The 21,275-nt window shown below is 42.6% G+C and overlaps 1 protein-coding gene across 2 annotated transcripts; it reads right to left on the reverse strand.

The window, feature by feature from the left end:
- Positions 1-4,631: 4,631 nt before the first annotated feature.
- Positions 4,632-20,532, reverse strand: LOC111951831 (TBC1 domain family member 12). Of its 2 annotated transcripts, XM_023970070.2 has the most exons (14): positions 18,833-20,532; positions 16,539-16,709; positions 16,192-16,324; positions 14,202-14,323; positions 13,852-13,934; positions 11,582-11,699; positions 10,913-11,019; positions 10,590-10,670; positions 10,333-10,427; positions 8,455-8,526; positions 8,141-8,269; positions 7,660-7,769; positions 7,223-7,481; positions 4,632-6,362 (listed from the first exon to the last, which is right to left on the reverse strand). In XM_023970070.2, exons 1-14 carry the CDS (start codon positions 20,233-20,235, stop codon positions 6,294-6,296), a joined length of 2,952 nt encoding a protein of 983 aa, XP_023825838.1. In that variant the 5' UTR covers positions 20,236-20,532; the 3' UTR covers positions 4,632-6,293. The 2 variants fall into 2 exon arrangements, with proteins under 2 accessions (XP_023825838.1, XP_023825840.1); XM_023970072.2 differs by lacking the exon at positions 16,539-16,709 and having other exon boundaries at positions 18,833-20,530.
- Positions 20,533-21,275: the final 743 nt, after the last annotated feature.

Here is a 21,275-nt window from a genome sequence, read left to right on the forward strand (position 1 = left end):
CCTCTCTGGTAGGGGCTCAGGGTATTAAAGCAGGAGGATTAAGAGGGTTAGTCTGAGGAAAGACAGGGCACAGTGCCCCCCACCCTCAGCGTGAGAGGTATGCTGAGCTCTCAAGTCTCACATGGTTACCATTCAGATTAGGGAAAGACTCCTAAAAAGCGAGGATGGGAAGGTGGAGAGGAGAGGGGAGGGGAGGCTGCTCTGACCTATACAACAACCYTCTCATCATCTGCTCTCTGATTCACACTAGTCAGTCCGTCGAAGCCCAGAGCTGGCCCAGCAAGCTGTCTGTCTGACAGGGCACAACGAAGACTGATGGAACACGTAAAGACACCGGGCTATAACAGAGGACACACACAGAACTCCCCAACTAATAATGAATTGCATTGAAAAAAATGCATAGAAAATTCATGGTTGCACCAACTCTGGGGTTCAAACTTGAATGTGTGTGTGTGTGTCTGGTTGGTATGACAGAGAGTGAAGGATAAGCTGATTAAAGCCTTTAAAGCGGCAGGTCTGAGTGCTGCTCGGCCGACGCCTCCTCTTAAGCCTCTGACTCTCCTTCAGCCGCATGCTCCCGAGCACAGAGGAAAGACATGCACCATCTCTGAATCATCTACCTATTGATCTCCCATCAGAGTAAAGAGGGGCATCCATGACAACTGAAACACAAACACATAGCAACCGTCTCATTTTCTTCAACCATTAACGTCAGCGCTGACTACCAGCTTTGCGATGGTGTCAACAACAGCTTTAATGGCAGTGACATATTTCCTGCATTTGTGCGTCACACTGTGGATTGGTGTATAGTATGTATCAAGTTTCTCAATTAAACTGCGTGTTTGTATTGGAAAATGTCACATAGGACATAATAAAACAGGAAAGTGATACCCATGAATGATTCACATAATAGAAATCATTGATCAAATTACACATGCAAAACACTTGTCATAACAAGTGACACAGTTAAGTAATAGCCTAGTCAATGTAATGCCCAAATTGTGACATAATAAAATACCAATAATAGTTGTGCAATGATCTTTGATTCTACAGAAAATTGAGAATCAGGTCCTCATAATATTCCACATTAGCCACATGGGTGGTTCCAAGAACAGACTTTCTTTTTCAGTCATAGACGTCAATATGTCTGGTCCAACTGTCTTTAACAAACACCTTGATGTCAACTCAAAGGCCTTGACTGGGGATCACCTCCACTCTCGGAGTTGACGTCCAACTTCAAAGTAATAAGCTGAAAGGCAAAACCTCTCAACCATGAGATACGACAATAAAGATGATCACTGCACAAGTCAGACCACACACATCTATATGAAGCCTGAGGAGGAAAAGCCATTCCATTATGGGGGGCATCAGCCAATATACAGTTGAACTCAGAAGTTTACATACACTTAGGTGGGAGTCATTAAAACTCATTTTTCAACCACTCCACAAGTTTCTTGTTAACAAACTATAGTTTTGGCAAGTCGGTTAGGACATCTACTTTGTGCATGACACAAGTCATTTTTCTAACAATTGTTTACAGACAGATTATTTCACTTATAATTCACTGTATCACAATTCCAGTGGGTCAGAAGTTTACATACACTAAGTTGACTGTGCCTTTAAACAGCTTGGAAAATTCCAGAAAATGATGTCACGGATTTAGAAGCTTCTGATAGGCTAATTGACATCATTTGAGACAATTGGAGGTGTACCTGTGGATGTATTTCAAGGCTACCTTTCAAACTCAGTGCCTCTTTGCTTGACATCATAGGAAAATCAAAAGAAATCAGCCAAGACCTCAGAAAAAAATTGTAGACCTCCACAAGTCTGGTTCATCCCTGGGAGCAATTTCCAAACGCCTGAAGGTACCACGTTCATCTGACAAACAATAGTACCCAAGTATAAACACCATGGGACCACGTAGCGTCATACCGCTCAGGAAGGAGAAGCGTTCTGTCTCCTAGAGATGAARGTACTTTGGTGCGAAAAGTGCAAATCAATCCCAGAACAACAGCAAAGGACCTTGTGAAGATACTGGAGGAAACAGGTACAAAAGTATCTATATCCACAGTAAAATGAGTCCTACATCGACAACCTGAAAGGCCGCTCAGCAAGGAAGAAGCCACTACTCCAAAACCGACATAAAAAAAGCCAGACTACAGTTTGCAACTGCATATGGGGACAAAGATTGTACTTTCTGGAGAACTGTCTGATGAAACAAAAATGTAACTGTTTGGCCATAATGACCATCGTTARGTTAGAGAGGAAAAAGGGGGAGGCTTGCAAGCCGAAGAACACCATCCCAACCGTGAAGCACGGGGGRGGCAGCATCATGTTGTGGGGGTGCTTTGCTGCAGGAGGGACTGATGCACTTCACAAAATAGATGGCATCATGAGGGAGGAAATTGATGTGGATATATTAAAGCAACATCTCAAGACAGGAAGTTAAAGCTTGGTCGCAAATGGGTCTTCCAAATGGACAATAACCCCAAGCATACTTCCAAAGTTGTAAAAAAATAGCTTAAGGACATGCCCTCACCTCAATCCTATAGAACATTTGTGGGCAGAACTGAACAAGTGTGTGCGAGCAAGGAGGCCTACAAACCTGACTCAGTTACACCAGCTCTGTCAGGAGGAATGGGCCAAAATTCACCGAACTTATTGTGGGAAGCTTGTGGAAGGCTACTCGAAACGTTTTACCCAAGTTAAACTATTTAAAGGCAATGCTACCAAATACTAATTGAGTGCATGTAAACTTATGACCCACTGGGAATGTGATAAAAGAAATTAAAGCTGAAATAAATAATTCTCTCAACGATTATTCTGACATTTCACAATCTTAAAATAAAGTGGTGATCCTAACTGACCTAAGACAGGGAATTGTTTTCTAGGATTAAATGTCAGSAATTGTGAAAAACTGAGTTTAAATGTATTTGGCTAAGGTGTATGTAAACCTCCGACTTCAACTGTACCTACGCTCTATCTTACAGTATAGCTTATGGTAGGTACATGTGTCCTGACTGCCTGGAAAGCCCAACTATAAGGACATCTACACACCATATATACACTGTATACACACCATATATATACGCCATATACACACCATATACAAAACCAAAACACATTTATATCAACAACAGATTGGTGGCTGGTCAGAGGTAGAAAAGAGAGAAGCAGTGTGTGTGTGCGTGKGAGCGAGAAAGAGGAGGCAAGAGGGAGGGGTAGCAGACTAATTAATGGTCAACATTCTCCTTACTGTCCCCAGGGGTTGGGTGGATCACTCATCTCCAGGCTCTCCCCAGGGCAGGGGGCTGTGGCCTTGCCCCCCTACCCTACCCAGTCTACCCCATATCACTGGATCCCTCAKTGGAGAGACATATCCTCTAACAGCTCCAGGTGAGCGTATGACTGTTACTGTAAGAAGAAGAAAGAGACAAGGCATCCTGCATGTGGCAAACATTACATTGTACGTGGTATCACTTTATTTTCAGAGTAGTCTACCTTTGCCAATTACATTTACTCAACCAAAAACATACATATTAAGAAGTACTGGGAGATAAGCGCAGGTATGCACATACAGTACCTTCAGAAAGTATTCATACCCCTTGAGTTATTATACATTTTGCTGTGTTACAGCATCAATTCAAAATGTATTTAATGTATATTATTTCTCARCCATCTACACACAATACCCCACAATTACTACAATGTTGTTGATCCATCCTCACTTTTCTCCTATCACAACCATTACATTCTAACTGTTTTAAAGTCYCCATTTGCCTCATGGTGAAATTCCTGAGCGGTTTTCTTCCTCTCCGGCAACTGAGTTAGGAAGGATGTCTGTATCTTTGTAGTGACTGGGTGTATTGATACACCATCCATAGGGTAATTAACTTCACCATGCTCAAAGGGATATTCAATGTCTGTTTTTAATAACCCATCTACCAATAGGRCCCCTTCTTTGCTAGGCAATGGAAAACCTCCCTGGTCTTTGTGGTTGAAATTCACTGCTCGACTGAGGGACCATACAGATAATTGTATGTGTGGGCTACAGAGGTGAGGTAGTCGTTAGAACATCATGCTAAACACTATTGTTTCACACAGAGTGAGTCCATGCAACTTGTGACTTGTTAAGCAAATATTTACTCCTGAATTTATTTGGTTTTGCCATAACAAATGGGTTGAATACTTATTGACTCAAGACATTAACTTTTCATTTTTTATTAATTTGGAAAAACATGATTCCACTTTGACATAATGGGTTATTGTGTGTAGGCCAGTGAACATTTTATATTGAAAATTCAGGCTGTAACAAAATGTGGATAAAGTCAAGGGGTGTGAATATCTTCTTACTTTTGTCATGATGGGGATGTTCAGTGTCATTGGCAGGCTCTTATGTTATACTCCCCCTGGTGGATGTATCCAACCCCTACATAGAATTGCCTTACCTTGTACTTGCATGACCTTTCCATTTCCTTGGCAACTGTAACCAGACAAATACATGAGCATGATTATTAGAAAATGCAATTAACTGTGTTTTGGAATTTTTTCAAATAAATTAGATCAGATAGTGTCTTACAAAAATGTTTTGCTTAGAAAAAAAATAAGGAAAAACAAACCCCACACAGCAATTCTGTTGCCCAGATATTTATTTACACATTTAACTAGTGGCCATTTACGAAATAGATCTTTTTTACATTACATATACAGTACCAGTAAGGCATATGAAAACTGTACAAAATTGGACAAAAACAAGCGGAATGATTATTTTACAGGAAGCAATGCTACAACTTAAATAGTATGCATACAGACCAAATGTCAATCTTAAAATAAATCAGACATCTTGCTAGAATGTTGTTCTCCTTCTCCACTACGTTCTAAATATTTAATCAAAGCACTGTACTATCAGACATCACCAACTGTAGATTTAACTCAACATAAAGCGGTTATTCAAACATGTTTCTCCAAAAACACTGCATCWTCATGTGGCCCTTGAGATTCATATTGCACTTTTATTTCAAAATTATTTCCCACCCTCCTCTTCAGGGCTTTATTTAAAAGGCCCAGTGCAGCAAAAAACATGATTTGCTCTGTTTTATATATGCTTCCACACTACGAGGTTGGAATAATATTGTGATAATTACGARAATGCCCTTTTAGTGTTAGAGCGGTTTGAAAAGACGGCCTGAAATGTCAACCTGTTTTGGTGGCATGGAGTTTTGGCCTGCCTGGTGACATCACTAGGCAGTAAATTTGTTAATACACCAATAAGAAAGAGAGTTCCAAATCCCTCTGCCAATAACAGCTACTATTCCGTTTTCCCCTCACTCAGACCACTCCCAGAGACTGCTATCAAAATTCTTCCTTGAGAAATTGCTCTTTGTTAAGAAGCMATTTGTTTCTTTTTGACTATTTTAATTGAAAACAATCACAGTAAGGTACTTCATTGTTAAGCAGAAATTATTTGATATTGAGATAAAAATGGCTGCATTGGACCTTTAAACTAACATAAGAGCACTCAGATTCAATAGTTTTTCAAAAGATTTCACCAAGTCGCTCCTTGTTTTACCGTTGGTATTTCCTATTCCAGAATCACTGTTTGCCAAGGGTCCTGTTGAATTAGTGAACACGAGGAAAATACTGTATGTGTATACCATACATTAATACATACAAATAGGTACATATGTTTAAGTTCATATTTACAAACACTTAGTCGTGGAGAAATTTGGTATAACCTAAAAACAAAAAGAGACAAGTACATTTAACAGCTTTACAATCTGAAAGTATAACATATTTCTGACCAGACTGTATGGGTGAGTCAGTGGTTTCATGGTCCACCTAAGGCCTGTTTATAATGCTGTTATTATGTGAGTGTGTGTGTGGAGATATGTAGGGATGAAAATGGACATATACTTAATGTGTGTAGTGTACGCAAACCAATGGAGTGTTGATAGGAGCTTTGGGAACTCCTTATAGCCACTTGCCGTATGCGCAATAACAAAACTCTCCCGGCCTAAAGTATTTTCTACCAGATTTCATCATTCATAGTTGCTAATGGTTCTCTGATGCACCAACATTCATTTCAGCCACACTTCTGATGCCAGTGTGTGTGTGTGTGCGTAGAGATAGGTAGGGATGTGTTGCCACCTCCCAGTATTACATCCATTTGMTGTCCATTTCATAACCAAGCAAAGCATTCCTGTTGCCTTAGCAACAGTCCCCAGAAGAAATCCAAGTGCGTGTGTCACAGATTCAGAAACACATTGGGTAGTGGGGTTCGTGTGTCTAAACCGTTAGCTTCTTGGAGCCGGACTGTGGTTGGCTACTTCCTTATTGCCATCCTTCATCAATGCAGAGAAGACCTAATGGAAATATGTACATGTAAAATTAAATACATAGAGTAGTTCTACATATCCAACAGAAGGTACTGTTGATACAAAAACAAAGCAAAAAACATACAAGCTTCCCTCTCCTCATCGGTTTTCTTCCTTAACCATTAATATTGAAAGACTTTAAGATTAAGCAACATGGTAAAAAACTACCCAGGAGTCCTCTCCCCTATAGAGCGCACCAGCTTGTAGTCTTAAAAAATGGAAATMAGTTACCCCTGGTTCGTTCAGCCATCCCTATGGGAGAAATTAATGGGGATAGAATGGGGTTTTGGGATAAATGCCGAAAATAAGGTTTGAAGTTAACACAAGCTTAGATCTTATATGTTTTGTTCTATGATAAAATATCAGTCAGTTAACATGACCTTTATGAATTATGAAACCTTTGTGTGCTTGTTTTCATTACATCCACACATAAAAATTCACAAAACGTGACGTTAGCTGATGAAGATTATCTCTAGAACCAAAACGTATAAGATCTCCTAAARCTGTGTTCACCAGACATTATTTTCGCCGTTTATCCCAGAAACCCATTAATTTCCCCATAGACTTTGMCCAACAAGTCATTGAGGAGTTTGCCTCCATTAGTGCCTACAAAAAGACYCCATTATTATTGCTCTCTAGCAGTTGTCATGAAGGGAAGATGAAGGGGAAAGGAAGCCTTTGGAGAGCACTGTCAGCACCCCATCTTAGCACTGATAAAACCCATCCACAGCAGGCCCCACTTGATAAGTCATTAAATAGATGCTCACTTTTCAAATATTGAATTGGAATTCCAGTTTACTTCTGCTCCACAGGTCAGACTACAGAATCAGACAGTGGGTCTAACTGACCTGGCCCCACTTGCGGTTGCTGCTGAGCATCTGTGTGGCAGTGATGCAGCTGAACAGGTTGTCAGCGGCTATGTCATCAGGCAGGCGGGTGAGGAACTGGGCCATATGGATGAAGTCCATCTGCAGTAGGACCTCCTGGTAGAGGCGCAGGATGCCCAGGCCTGTCCGGAACAGACACTCCTCCCCGTCCCGACAAAACACGTCCCACACGCGACACGCCACATCCAATGGCAACGACTTACTGTACAGGGTGAAGATCCTGCAGGAATGGACCGAGACACACAGAGGTCAACAACGGTTCATTGGCGAGGTGAAGCAAAGCACATGCAAAGGTCACTTTATGAACTGACAATGAATAGAAATGGACAAAGTCTCGAACCATTTCACTTTAGTTCAATGAGGGCATGCACTGAAGTGTCATGTTGCCCTGCACTCACCAGTCTATGAGATAAAGGTCAGGGGTGAGGTTGTTGATCTGAAAGTGATTGAATAGCCGTGGGAGGTTCTCTTCAAAGAACACCTCGAAAGCAGCGAAGTATTTCAACATCTGAAAACAAGAGGAAAAAAGGTTTACACCATGGAAATAACATTTATTTATTCAGCATTATAAACTGGGTGTTTCGAGCTCTGAATGCTGATTGGCTGACAGCCGTGGTATATCAGACCGTATACAATGGGTATGACAAAACATTTATTTGTACTGTTCTAATTACATTGGTAAGCAGTTTATAATAGCAATAAGGCACCTCAGGGGTTTGTGATATATGGCCAATATACCACGYCTAAGGACTGTCCAGGCACTCCACGTTGCTTTGAGCGTAAGAACAGCCCTTAGCRGTGGTATATTGGCCATATACCACACCTCCTCGGGCCTTATTGCTTAATTCTCTCAGGACAAAGGTGTGTGTGTGTCAGTACCAGGTCGTGGTCCACTCTGAAGAAGGCCATCTGACAGGGCTTGTTGAGCAGGTTGGCGAAGGCGATGAAGGCGTCAGCTTCCTCCAGATTCAGGATTAGRACTGCAGCGATGAAGGACATCCCCTGGACCTGGAAAACAAGGAACGCATGTCTTAGATCCATTCATTTTTCACCAAAATAAACAGCCCCATTAAGAACAGAATCCAATTTAATTGCAGACGTAGGGAGAAATCAGTTCACGGGACAAACATTTAGTCAACGTGGATTGAGAGAAATCACAATTATCTAGGATAAATGAAGTGTTTGCTACTTACATAGCCCACGTCTGGTCTATAACACGTGTACGCCCCCAGAACACTGTGCAAGAGGTCATGATAGGGCCCACCCTATAYGGAGAGTATTAGTCAAATTAATATTTTATCTTTTTACTTGAGGTTTATATTGCTTTTGCATATGTACCAAGATGTTCAAATAAACCTAACACTGACCAAACAACAGTGGCACAGTCAATGTCAACACCAGCAGATCCAGCAATCCAATGAGAAGAATACATTGAAGAACAAAAGCTTCCACACACCACACCGGGATAGAAACAGCCATGGACAGTATGAGGGTTCTGTTATATAGTGACAACCACAGAGATATCAAGGCTCTGAGATCAGGTACTGTATTGGTGATGAGAGGAGAGACCTACAGTACCAGTAAAAAGTTTGGACACACCTACTCATTCAAGGGCTTTTCTTTATTTTGACTATTTTCTACATTGTATAATAATAGTGAAGACGTCAAAACTCTGAAATAAAACACATGGAATCATGTACTAATCAATTTTTTCCCCCCAAATATAAAAAATATATTCTAGATTCTTCAAAGTAGCCACCCTTTGCCTTGACAGCTTTGCACACTCTTGGCTTTCTCTCAACCAGCTTCATGAGGTAGGCACCTGGAATGCATTTCAATTAACATGTGCCTTGTAAAAAATTTATTTGTAGAATATCTTTCCTTCTTAATGCATTGGAGTCAATCAGTTGTATTGTGACATGGTAGGGGTGGTATACAGAAGATKGCCTTATTTGGTAAAAGACCAAGTCCATATTATGGCAAGTACAGCTCAAATAAGCAAAGAGAAACGACAGTCCATCATTACTTTAATACATGAAGGTCAGTCAATACGGAAAATTAAGAACTTTTAAAGTTTCTTCAAGTGCAGTCGCAAAAACCATCATGCGCTATGATGAAACTGGCTCTCATGAGGACCGCCACAGGAAAGGAAGACCCAGAGTTACCTCTGCTGCAGAGGATAAGTTCATTAGAGTTACCAGCCTCAGAAATGACAGCCCAAATAAATGCATCAGAGTTCAAGTAACAGACATCTCAACATCAACTGGTCAGAGGAAACTGCATGAATCAGGCCTTTGTGGTCAAATTGCTGCAAAGAAACCACTACTAAAGGACACCAATAAAAATAAGACTTATTGGGCCAAGAAACACAAGCAATGGACATTAGACCGGTGTCCTTAGTCCAAATTTGKGATTTTTGGTTCCATCTCCACATGTATGGTTCCCACCATGAAACATGGAGGTGGTGTGATGGTGCTTTGCTGGTGACACTGTCTGTGATTTATTTAGAAATCAAGGCACACTTAACKAGCATGGCTGCCACAGCATTATGCAGCGATATACGCCATCCCATCCGGATTGCACTTAGTGGGACGATCATTTGTTTTTCAACAGGACAATGACCCAACACACCTCCAGGCTGTGTAAAGGATATTTGACCAAGAAGGAGAGTGATGGAGTGCTGCATCAGATGACCTGTCCTCCACAATCACTCGACCTCAACCAAATTGAGATGGTTTGGGATGACTTGGACCACAGAGTGAAGGTAAAACAGCCAACAAGTGGTCAGCATATGTGGGAACTCCTTCAAGACTGTCAGAAAAGCATTACAGGTGAAGCTGGTTGAGAGAATGCCAAGAGTGCAAAGCTGTCATCAAGGCAAAAGGTGGCCAACTATGCAGAATCTCAAATATAAAATATATTTTTGATTTGTTTAACACTTTTTTGGTTACTACATGATTCGAAGTGTTATTTCATAGTTTTAATGTCTTCATTATTATTCCACAACGTAGAAAATAATAAAAATAAAGAAAAACCCTTGAATGAGTAGGTGTCTAAACATTTGACTGTACCTTCTGAAAAATAAAGAGAGAGGGGAAGGTCCTGGAGATGTCCAGCTTTATCAGGTCCAGACTTGACTCTCTATCCGCCTGTAATGATCCAGAGTCTGTTTTGGAGAAAAATAACAAATTTACTTTTTTCATGCAAACATACAATTATCTTTTTTTATAATGATCAATAAACAAAGCACAAAATGTGTTTCTAACTTGTTTTAAATAATGATGGGGCTTATTCTTGCTCTGGGTCTTTGTGTTGCCATGGTACCTACCCTCTGTCTCGTTTTCAGAGCTGGTCTCACTGAAGCTCTTCCACCTCTCCTTGGCCCGAGACAGAAATATCTCAAACAACTCTACAGTAGCAGACACAATCAACAATACTGTGGTTAATTATAGCTTATCCAGATTATATACTGCTACTGGTCGTTCAACAGACTATGTGGGCGGTAGGATGGCTGTCATTGTTACAGTAGGCAACTGCTTAGAATACATTAAAAGCTGCTGTAAAAGTGAATATTAGCAGACAGGCTGAGAGAACGGAGAGAAGGGGGGGGGGTTTGGATAGACAGCGTTAAGTAGAGTGTTGTGTTTTTACCGGGGGTGATGTTGAGCTCGTTGCCGATGGCCAGGCTCCAGACTCGTCCTCGGACGCTGGGAGGAAGGCCCTGCCACCAGAGCTCTCTGACCCGACGCGTGTTACGCCTGCCAGGGGACACAACAACACACGTCTATCATTCCAGAGGAACTTTAACAGTGTTAAACTATGGTAGAGTATCAGAATAGTCTATATATGGCAGTGGAGGCTGCCGAGACGACGGCTCATAATAATGGCTGGAATGGAGAGCATGGAATGTTTTGAAACACATGAAAACCACGTGTTTGGTACCATTCCATTTATTCTGTTCCATTACTATGAGCMGTCCTCCCCTCAGCAGCCTCCACTGATCTATGTACATTTGACACCACAACCTATTTCAGCCTCTGGTAGTCATTTGTTTCAAATGAAAATAATGTTCAGGAGGATTATTTGTGACAAATCAAGATGTCTGCTGTAGCTCAGTTGGTAGAGCATGGCACTTTCAATGCCAGAATGGTGTGTTTGATTCCCAGGACCACCCATATGTAAAATGTACGCACGCATTAATAAGGTGCTTTGTATAAAAGTGTCTGCTAAATGGCATATATTATATAGTATCAAGTGTTTGTGCTGGACGATAAAAGGCATTAAAACGGAACTGATCCCCTCAGTGTAGGGAATACTGACATGCAGTCCCAGTTGGGCAGGACGTCATTGTTCCAGATGACCATGGCGTTGGCGATGCTGTCCTCCTGTTTAAACCTCTCCTTCATCTGACGCTTCTTCTTCTGGGCCTCCTTCAGCTCTGACAGGGAAGAGAGAGAGAATGGGTTAAGTGTGTTAAAGTTCAATTTTCATTGTCCCAATTGGTTTGGCAGAAAAGGAGCATAAAAACAACATTGAATATACAGTTGAAGTCGGAAGTGTACATACACCTTAGCCAAATACATTTAAACTCATAATTCCTGACATTTAATCCTAGTTAATCCTAATCCTAGTAAAAATTCTGTCTTAGGTCAGTTAGGATCACCACTTTATTTTAAGAATGTGAAATGTCAGAATAATAGTAGAGAGAATTATTTATTTCAGCTTTAATTTCTTTCATCACATTCCCAGTGGGTCATAAGTTTACATACACTCAATTAGTATTTGGTAGCATTGCCTTTAAATTGTTTAACTTGGGTCAAACGTTTCAGGTAGCTTTCAACCAAGCTTCCCACATAAGTTGGTTGAATTTTGTCCCACTCCTCTGACAGAGCTGGTGTAACAGCCAGGTTTTTAGGCTCCTTGCTCACAAACGCTTTTTCAGTTCTGCCCACACGTTTTCTATAGGATTGAGGTCAGGGCTTTGAGATGGCCACTCCAATACCTTGACTCTGTTGTCCTTAAGCCATTTTGCAGCAACTTTGGAAGTATGCTTGGGGTCATTGTCCACTTGGAAGACCCATTTGCAACAAGCTTTACTTCCTGACTGATGTCTTGAGATGTTGCTCCAATATATCCACATAATTTTCCTCCTCATGATGCCATCTATTTTGTGAAGTGCACCAGTCCCTGCAGCAAAGCACCCCACAACATGATGCTGCCACCCCGTGCTTCATGGTTGGATGGTGTTCTTCGGCTTGCAAGCCTCCCCTTTTTCCTCCAAACATAACAAGGTATTACGGCCAAACTGCTCCATTGTTGTTTCATCAGACCAGAGGACATTTCTCCAAAAAGTACGATCTATGTCACCATGTGCAGTTGCAAACCGTAGTCAGGCTTTTTTATGTCGGTTTTGGAGCAGTGGCTTCTTCCTCACTGAGCGGCCTTTCAGGTTATGTCGATATAGGACTCGATTTACTGTGGATATAGATACTATTGTACCCGTTTCCTCCAGCATCTTCACAAGGTCCTTTGCTGTTGTTCTGGGATTGATTTGCACTTTTTGCACAAAAGTACGTTCATCTCTAGGAGACAGAACGCATCTCCTTCCTGAGTGGTATGACGGCTGTGTGGTCCCATGGTGTTTATACTTGCGTGTGGGCTGTGTGGTCCCATGGTGTTTAAACTTGAACAGATGAACGTTGTACCTTCAGGCATTTGGAAATACATCCACAGGTACACCTCCAATTGACTCAAATGATGTCAATTAGCCGATCAGAAGCTTCTAAAGTCATGACATAATTTTCTGAAATTTTCCAAGCTGTTTCAAGGCACCGTCAACTTAGTGTATGTAAACTTCTGACCTACCTGAATTGTGATAGTGATTTTTAATAGAAATTATCTGTCTGTAAACAATTGTTAGGAAAATGACTTGTGTCATGCACAAAGTAGATGTTCTCACCGACTTGCCAAAACTATAGTTTGTTAACAAGACATTTGTGGAGTGGTTGAAAAACAAGTTAATGACTCCAACCTAAATGTATGTACACTTCTGACTTCAACTGTAAAATTCACATGGCTCACAATGACCTAGTTATAGTGAATACAATGAGCTAGCTAGTACTTTAAGTCATAGGGCTTTGCCAGTTTCCAGAGACAGAAAATGCACTGCTGGCCTTTCATACACGTCAGTGTTACACTCAAAGTTCAATGTATTATCAATAATTTTGCCAAGATACTTGTAGTTGTCTATAGTGTCTACCACCTGGCCCTTAGTGTTCTGAAATCAATACACATACTAAATCTTTGGTTGTCACATTCAGTTGTAAGAATGCACTGTCACACCAATGCACTAAATCATCAACAAGACTGTGGGCAGTTTCATTAGCATGAAGGAGACGGACTATTACAGAGTCATCCTCAAACTTCAAGATCGATTCTCTTACTGGCTATGACAATCAACAGTGTACAGGATATAGAGGAGCAGTGAGAGGACACACCCCTTTGGGTGTTGTTGATGACAGCTCCCTGACAGGCACACAGTCACCCTCTGGGTGTGTGTTGACAGTTAAAACCGTGGTTAGAGCACATACCTCTCCTCTTGGCTCCTGCCACCATCTCGTCATACTCTTGTCTGTGACGCATGGCCTCCTCAACAGACTTGGCAGGAAGGTTCCTAAACAGAGGGGACGAGATGGATGACTTCAGAGAGAGGCGTGTGGTTTGGGCATACACACTGGCCATACAGAGTATCAAGAATTACATGTGCATGGTGTTTAGATAAGATTAATGTGCATTCCAGGAAAGCAGGCCATCCCCCTGTATGAGGGCTCTGCACTACACACAATCAATCACACACACAGATGGCATGTGTACCGAGGGAGAAGCCAACCAGAGGATTTTTTTTATATATATATATATATATATATTTTTAAACACTCACGATGGCCTGTCCTCTAGTATCAGAGCTGTGGTAGACAACGGCTCAAACTCCAGGTTTTTCCGCCGCGCTGCAGAGAGCTGGACCTGGGGGCCTGGAGCTGGTCCAACCTTCACCTGGTACTCCTTTACATAGAAACACAGGAAACAAGGGGACAAAAACATGTTTACAATGAGGTTTAAAACCCACGTGTAGGCTGTTCTTCACTGTGGTCTACAATCAAATCAAATTGTCCCACGCTTCGTAAASAGGTGTTGACTAACAGTGAAATGCTTACTTACGGGCCCTTGCCAAAAATGCAGAGTAAAAAATGAAATAATAAATAAATATTAATAACACGAGGAATGAGTAATGATAACTTGGCTAAAAACACAGGGTAACAGTACTGAGTCCGATGTGCAGGGGCAGGAGGTAATTGAGGTATACATGTACATATAGGTAGTGATAAAGTGACTAGGCAACAGGATAGATAATAAACTGTAACAGCAGCGTGTGTGATGAGTCAAAAGAGTTATTGCAAAAAGGATCAATGCAGACAGTTAAATAGTTAACCAATAGCTACCCGAACTAACTATTTAGCAGTCTTATGGATGGGGGGGTAGAAGCTGTCCAGGGTCCTGTTGGTTTTAGACTTTGTGCATTGGTACAGCTTGCCGTGCGGTAGCAGAGAACAGTCTATGACTCCCTTTATGTGTGGATGGACCAGTTATTGTACATAACACACCAGTGTTCATCCATCAACTACGGCCCATCTTTGCTCCTGTAGAAGGCAGCCTAATGGCTATGGGAGGCAGGGCTGTCAGGGCTAGGGACATTCTGTAGGCTTAATAGTGTCTACTTTGTCCTAGGCCTTTTCTGCACTGTGTGTGTGTACGTACGTGTGATAAAAACCTCATTCATAGACCCGGGTTAACCACAGGACAACAGATCTTTTATGGGGTTAGTCTGGATGAGACATAGTTATCATTCATCACCCCCACCCTGCTGGAGTTGGTTCATCTATGCGTGATGTTCTCCCTCTCCCACAGTTAGTGTAGTCATGGATAATGCTTCTATTGTCATGTGAAGCAGGTAGGCAGAAGTACACCTGGTAGTGTGAAGGATGAAACATATTTTCTATAGCTCCATGCAAAAAGATGGTGAATAATATGCGATTTAGAAAAAAGGCATCCCATAGCCCRTGATTAAGAGATTGTGATTAGGTGTCGATTCAGGCTCAACTGTCTGGATTATGATCCTGATGAAACGAAAACTAGATGTATTTTTGTCAGTATATTGTAGTTTACTACTTTGTTGTGGAATGGGAATAGTCTAAGTGTAACATCCTACTTCTTGCCTTCATCATTATTCATTGAGCTTCAGTCTCAGTTGACCGCTGCTGTAAACAAGTACCCAGTGTGTCTCTGTCTCAATCTCATTTAGAGCAGCTCAGAGTCCCACCTGACGTGAGCATGGTAGGAATGCTAACCCACTCAGCACAGTGCCGGGGTGCACATCCTCCATAACAGTCAGAGGAAGAGGGCCAGTGAGGAGTGGGGGGGTGAGCTGTCAGAGACACCGCCACACAGCATGCAGAAGTGGGGCAGAGTAGCCAGCTGGGGCCTCAGCTGCAGAATGCAACAGCAGAGCAGAGAGACAGCTACACACCGTCCCACACCACCACCAGTGGTTTAAKCAATAACACCCCCGCCCTTTCATCCAGACACCCACTCCTGTCCCTTTGCCTCAATTCCCACCTGTTGCAGACATACACACCACCACCAGAAGCAGCAGCATTACAACAGAGACATTAAATGGACATTTCCATTCCATTAGTTTGAGTTGGCAGTTCCTACAATGTTAGAGTTCCAGAGTTWGGATACCAGATCATTTATATGACACCAGACCAACACAAATATATCTTGATCTTCATTCATTTTTATGGGTAGAACTCAAACAGGTTGTGGTTGAGTCCAACGGGTTGTGGTTGACTCTGATATAGAGTGATACTAACCTGCTGGATGGTGAAGGAGTCTTTAGGATCTTTAGTAGTGTTCTCCTTCAGGGGGACCTTTCCAAACAACCTCCACCCAGGAGCATTCTGGGAAGGTGGCTTTGGCTCTTTGGGCTTCCTAGAAAACAGGTTCCTGGAGGAGAGAGAGTGACAAATATTTAAAAGAAGAGAGAGACAGACATATATCTGGAAGGAAAATGTACATGGTGAAAGAGGGTGGTACAAATRTCAGGGAAGTAAAGGATGGAAAGAAGGGTGTTGAGCAATGAAAAGATAACATGTACACACATGCTCGCACAAACACACAGTCCCCTGAGGTTCCCAGGCTTTTATCCTGCCCMGTGTACCGTAGGTGTGTGAAGAGTTGGGTTGGGCCATCAGCGAAGCTGCAGTGATATGAGAGAGTTTCTGGCTGTCTGGAGTGAGTGTGTGGTACAGTGGGGGCCAGGTCGGCCAAGTTTGTTCTTCCCTCGTTGTGAAGGAATTCAGAAAGGCACCCTCCCCAAGGTCTTGTGTTGCTACGGATTGTTGGATACAGTACATCAGTGACAACTCTTATACAAAAGTGATCAAGGACACAGTCCATTATCTAGCATCCTCAAACACCTGAAGATTATCATCATCATCGTCATCCCAACCATGCCATCATAATCACCTCAGTGGAATCAAACATAAGAATCCGGCACCACAAACCAGTATTTCCTCTAATGTTGTGCACACAGACAGTGGGACAGAGTGAGCCGTAGATCACTTGTTATTCATTTCAAAGTGATCAGCAATGTGGTACAAAAAAGTGAATTCCATCTGCAAACATGGATTCTGGTTGGATGATGACGTTGACAAGCGTCGTTGCTAGCTCAGCGTAGTACTAGGTGTTAGCCTATGCCTCCTCATAATGACTAAATGGCAACCTTGACTGTCAAGGAGAGCATGGCACACAGTACCAGCAACACCACAAGTTATGAGTGTGTGCAGTGCTCACAAGAACCTTTGAGCTCAGCATCGATTGCAGTTAACATAGGATAATTGAACGACGTGCTGTGGCGATGCTTCTTACACAGCCTGTAACCTAACGGAGGTCTAACTTTACCTAGTACTGTAGCTAGCAACCCTGTCCCTGCGCCTCACCAAATGACAGGTTCCATGTCTCCGGGCCATGGATAAACGATCTAGGGGCTGAGTAGCACAGGGCTCAGCCACAACACTTCTCACAGCACCTGTCATTAGACAACATCCTCACAGGTTAAGGAGGGGYTTCAGTTCGTTACGGTCTGGTCTACATACAGGACGAAGAAACTGCTTTGGAGATTTTAGTTTAGGAGGACTATGCCGTGTGTATAATACGCTTTAATGGAGAACTGCTACAAAGGCCTATCCTATATAGCTAGGCCTAGCAGTGATGACTTTCTAGAATAAGAGKGTGTCTCCACGGCATTGCAAGCAACTCAAAATCAATACTCTGAAATTGAATTGATTCAGCTCCAATAGTACAGTACTTTTATAGGGGTGAAAGTGGGGTAGGCGGGGGAGTAGCAGAGAGATCGAGACAGATAGAAAACATTTTCTCTGCAGTCTCATTGCTTGTTGTAGTATGAAATCCAGGCAATAAAAAGGTAGAACACCGCAATTCTCTCCAARATTACCCTGGGCTGCAGGAGAAACTGGAGGCCTGCAAATCTCATGAAGTCAACACAGGGAGGGAAGAGTGTTACAGGTACACGTTGTGTTGTACAGGATGTCTTATCCWGCTGTCAGGCATCAGATTAGATTTATCCTAGCTGATATTAAAATGCTTCCTGAGTTTAAAGTCTCTTTGCTGTTCAAGCATTTTTTTTTAATGGCACAAAACAATGAACCAGATGCCTTGTGCTTCATCAACCTGTTCATCTGTAGAAGTTGGACGACATGGGCTAATTTAATTCACAAGCTACACATCCGCCCTCCTGTCAAACCCACATCTGCAGGATGATGATGATGAGGAGTTGTGATCGCTTTCTCCAGTRTGCTGCCTTGCACTGTAACGAACATGAAGACGCACCAGATAAACAATGACATTGACCAGGCCTGCAGGTGCTTGAATAGATGCTCTCAGAAATMATGCATGGGCCTAGGGTTGCAAAATTCCATTAAATTTCAAAAAATAGTTTTTCCAGAAATACAGGATTTCCTGCTCATCACCTCATAATTCCAGGAATTCTCATACCAAGATTTCTGGAAAACCGGTTATTTGGGGAAAGRTACCAGAATTTTGCAACCCTACAGTATGGGCAGAGTCACTACAAAACATGGTCATTATGGATAACCAGCTACAGTAATGAGCTGCTGGAATAGGGTAGTTGGCTCCTTGTAGGGTAGCCCATCAGTCTCATTAACTATAAATGGCACTGTGGATGCCATCGGAAGCCTAACCCCTAAGGAGATAGGCCTCACTTAACTATTGCTTAGTCTACCATATCCTTTATTACCACAATAACGGACTAATATCCATTACTACTCTCAACACATGCTCACTATGGTAATTCAACATATAGCATTCACAAATAAGACGTTTCCCAACACGTGTATGCGTAGGTTTGTTGTAGTGGTGGTGAGGGAGTGTGTGTGTGAGCAAGTGCAGTGATGGTTACGCTTTTCATATTACCTGGTGAAAAAATCAGAGATTCCAAACTTCTTAGAAYAGGACAGAACTGTCGACCCGTCGGGGAGTTTCTCTGGGGCACTTTGACGACGACCGATATCATAAGTGTTTCTAGAGCAGTCAGCACCCCCCTCATCTCCAAATAACATGTCCCCATCCTCCGGGCTGAGAGGGGTGGCATCACAGCTGAGAGAGACTGTGATGTTTGGGTTAGTCCTGAGGCTGAGAGGCCTAGCTGGGAGACTGCACTCACTCAAATCCTCTCTCATGCTGGGTTCTGTGTTTGGACTGTTGCTGGTGTTTTCAGAAAGTGTTGACGGAGAGGGAGACGGGAGTTTGGCACTCGATTCTGAAGGGACACCCTCAGAGTCCGGAACACTACTCGCTGCATCGGGGGGCTTGGCAGCTGCTGGGGGAGCTCCCTCTGGGCTGCCAGGGATGTTTTGGCGCTGCAGATTAGAAGCATGCACCACGACMACATCAAATGGAACATTTGTGGTTCTTTCTGAGGAAACAGCATCAAAATCACATGTAGCTCCAGTGTTTACAGTATGCAGGCCACCATTTACTTCCATGACAGAGCAGTCAAGTCCTTGGCATAGCAGTCGGTTGCATGTGTCCATCTGGCTACAATAATCAGTATCCACATCTGTAGACCAATCATCATTTGATAAATAACAATCCATATCCCCGTTGGCCATCTTCATGTCCAAATCAACAGAGTCTGTGAAAGTGTAATTCTGTTGATGGTTGTCTATAGGCCTACATGACAATGGAAAGAGAGATGGCGGCTGTGGCCCTGGCTCCATATTAGAATCCCCCTCTTTCAGTGTACCCGAGTTGGAATCTTGAGTCTCCCCCTCATAATCCAGTTTTCCCCGCTGTGAAACACGAGCCAGCTGCAGTAACATTCCGTTCCCCTCCTCGTGTCTGTAGGCGTTTGCAGCTGTGTCTGAGCAGGAAAAGMGCCCCCCGCTCCCCCCTCCGTCAGCTTCAGACCCGACCATTAGCTGAACCGATGACTCAGTAAATCCATTAAGTCTGTGGTCGTTCGGGTGCGGTGGGTCGTTGCACAGGTCTGAAATTACACCGCTTTCATTCATCTGAGTGGGGAGACAGTCTGCAACCAAATCCCGCATTATTGTATTCCCAACTCGGACGTTCTGCGATGGTAACACGACACAGTCAACGATTGGATTCTTCCCATTGCTGGCTATATAAACATAACCTTTCCCCGTTTGACCCTCATCCGCCGCGCATACTCGGCTTCCGTTGTCGTCCAATGGGCGAGACGTTGCTATTATATTACAGTCGGCATGTGAACCGTAAGATTTACCTGCCTCTTCGTTTTCGTTGACATCGACGGGCAAAACAAGAACCACATCTCCATGTTCTGCTGTTTCCATTTCATGTACCCTCCGCGAAGCTAGTTACAGCTTCGGACATAAAATCCTGCAGCGTCGCCCTCTCGGACGTCTGAGCTCCCAGTCTTCGTTGTTCTTTGAGAGCGTGACCATGTTTTGTAGTCTGTCGTTTTTAATCTGGCAGACCCACAAAAACAGCATACTGTTTTGAGGAACGTTTGGTCAAAATAACATTTCAATCGGGCCTGTGCTGTAACAGATTAATGCAARCCCCATGTACCAGTCAGCAGCACTAATACCACACCAGTAGCCATTTTGAAGTGTTCATGACGTCACGTCTTTCCCAACTCGCTAAACCCAAAATCAGATGTCTTGGATACGAAGTGACATCTTCTTTTGAGAAAGCGTAATTACATCTAGGAATAAACCACAGGCTACATACTCTGTGGAATAAACGTGCATGATATTCTTCTGTGATAGCCTATTGATGTAGCTTGCCTACCTTTTTCAATAGTTGAACCAAAGARAATAACCCTTTGGTTGAATAGTGGCCATATTATATTTAGGCTGGATTGTATTTTTCTTTTATAGAGGGAAAAGGGAGTTATGTATTTGAGTGTGTGATACCAATTAATCGTCTGAAAGTTGTCCACGTTTGCTCTGTCTCTCTCGTGCTCAAGTTCTCGGTGGAACCGCCAGAGGACGTTGTGACCACGCTTGAAACACGACTTTAATTTATACAACCATTGTATTCACGAAGTGCAGTAMGCCTAGGCCATATAAACTCAGCAAAAAAAGAAACGTCCCTTTWTCAGGACCCTGCCTTTCAAAGATAATTCGTAAAAATCCAAATAACTTCACAGATCTTCATTGTAAAGYGTTTAAACACTGTTTCCCATGCTTGTTCAGTGAACCATAAACAATTAATGGACATGCACCTGTGGAATGGTCATTAAGACACTAACAGCTTATAGATGGTAAGCAATTAAGGTCACAGTTATGAAAACTTAGGACACTAAAGAGGCTTTTCTACTGACTCTGAAAAACACCAAAAGAAATATGCCCAGGGTCCCTGCTCATCT

This window comes from Salvelinus sp. IW2-2015, linkage group LG25, assembly GCF_002910315.2.
Source record: "Salvelinus sp. IW2-2015 linkage group LG25, ASM291031v2, whole genome shotgun sequence".
NCBI classification, from domain to species: domain Eukaryota; kingdom Metazoa; phylum Chordata; class Actinopteri; order Salmoniformes; family Salmonidae; genus Salvelinus; species Salvelinus sp. IW2-2015.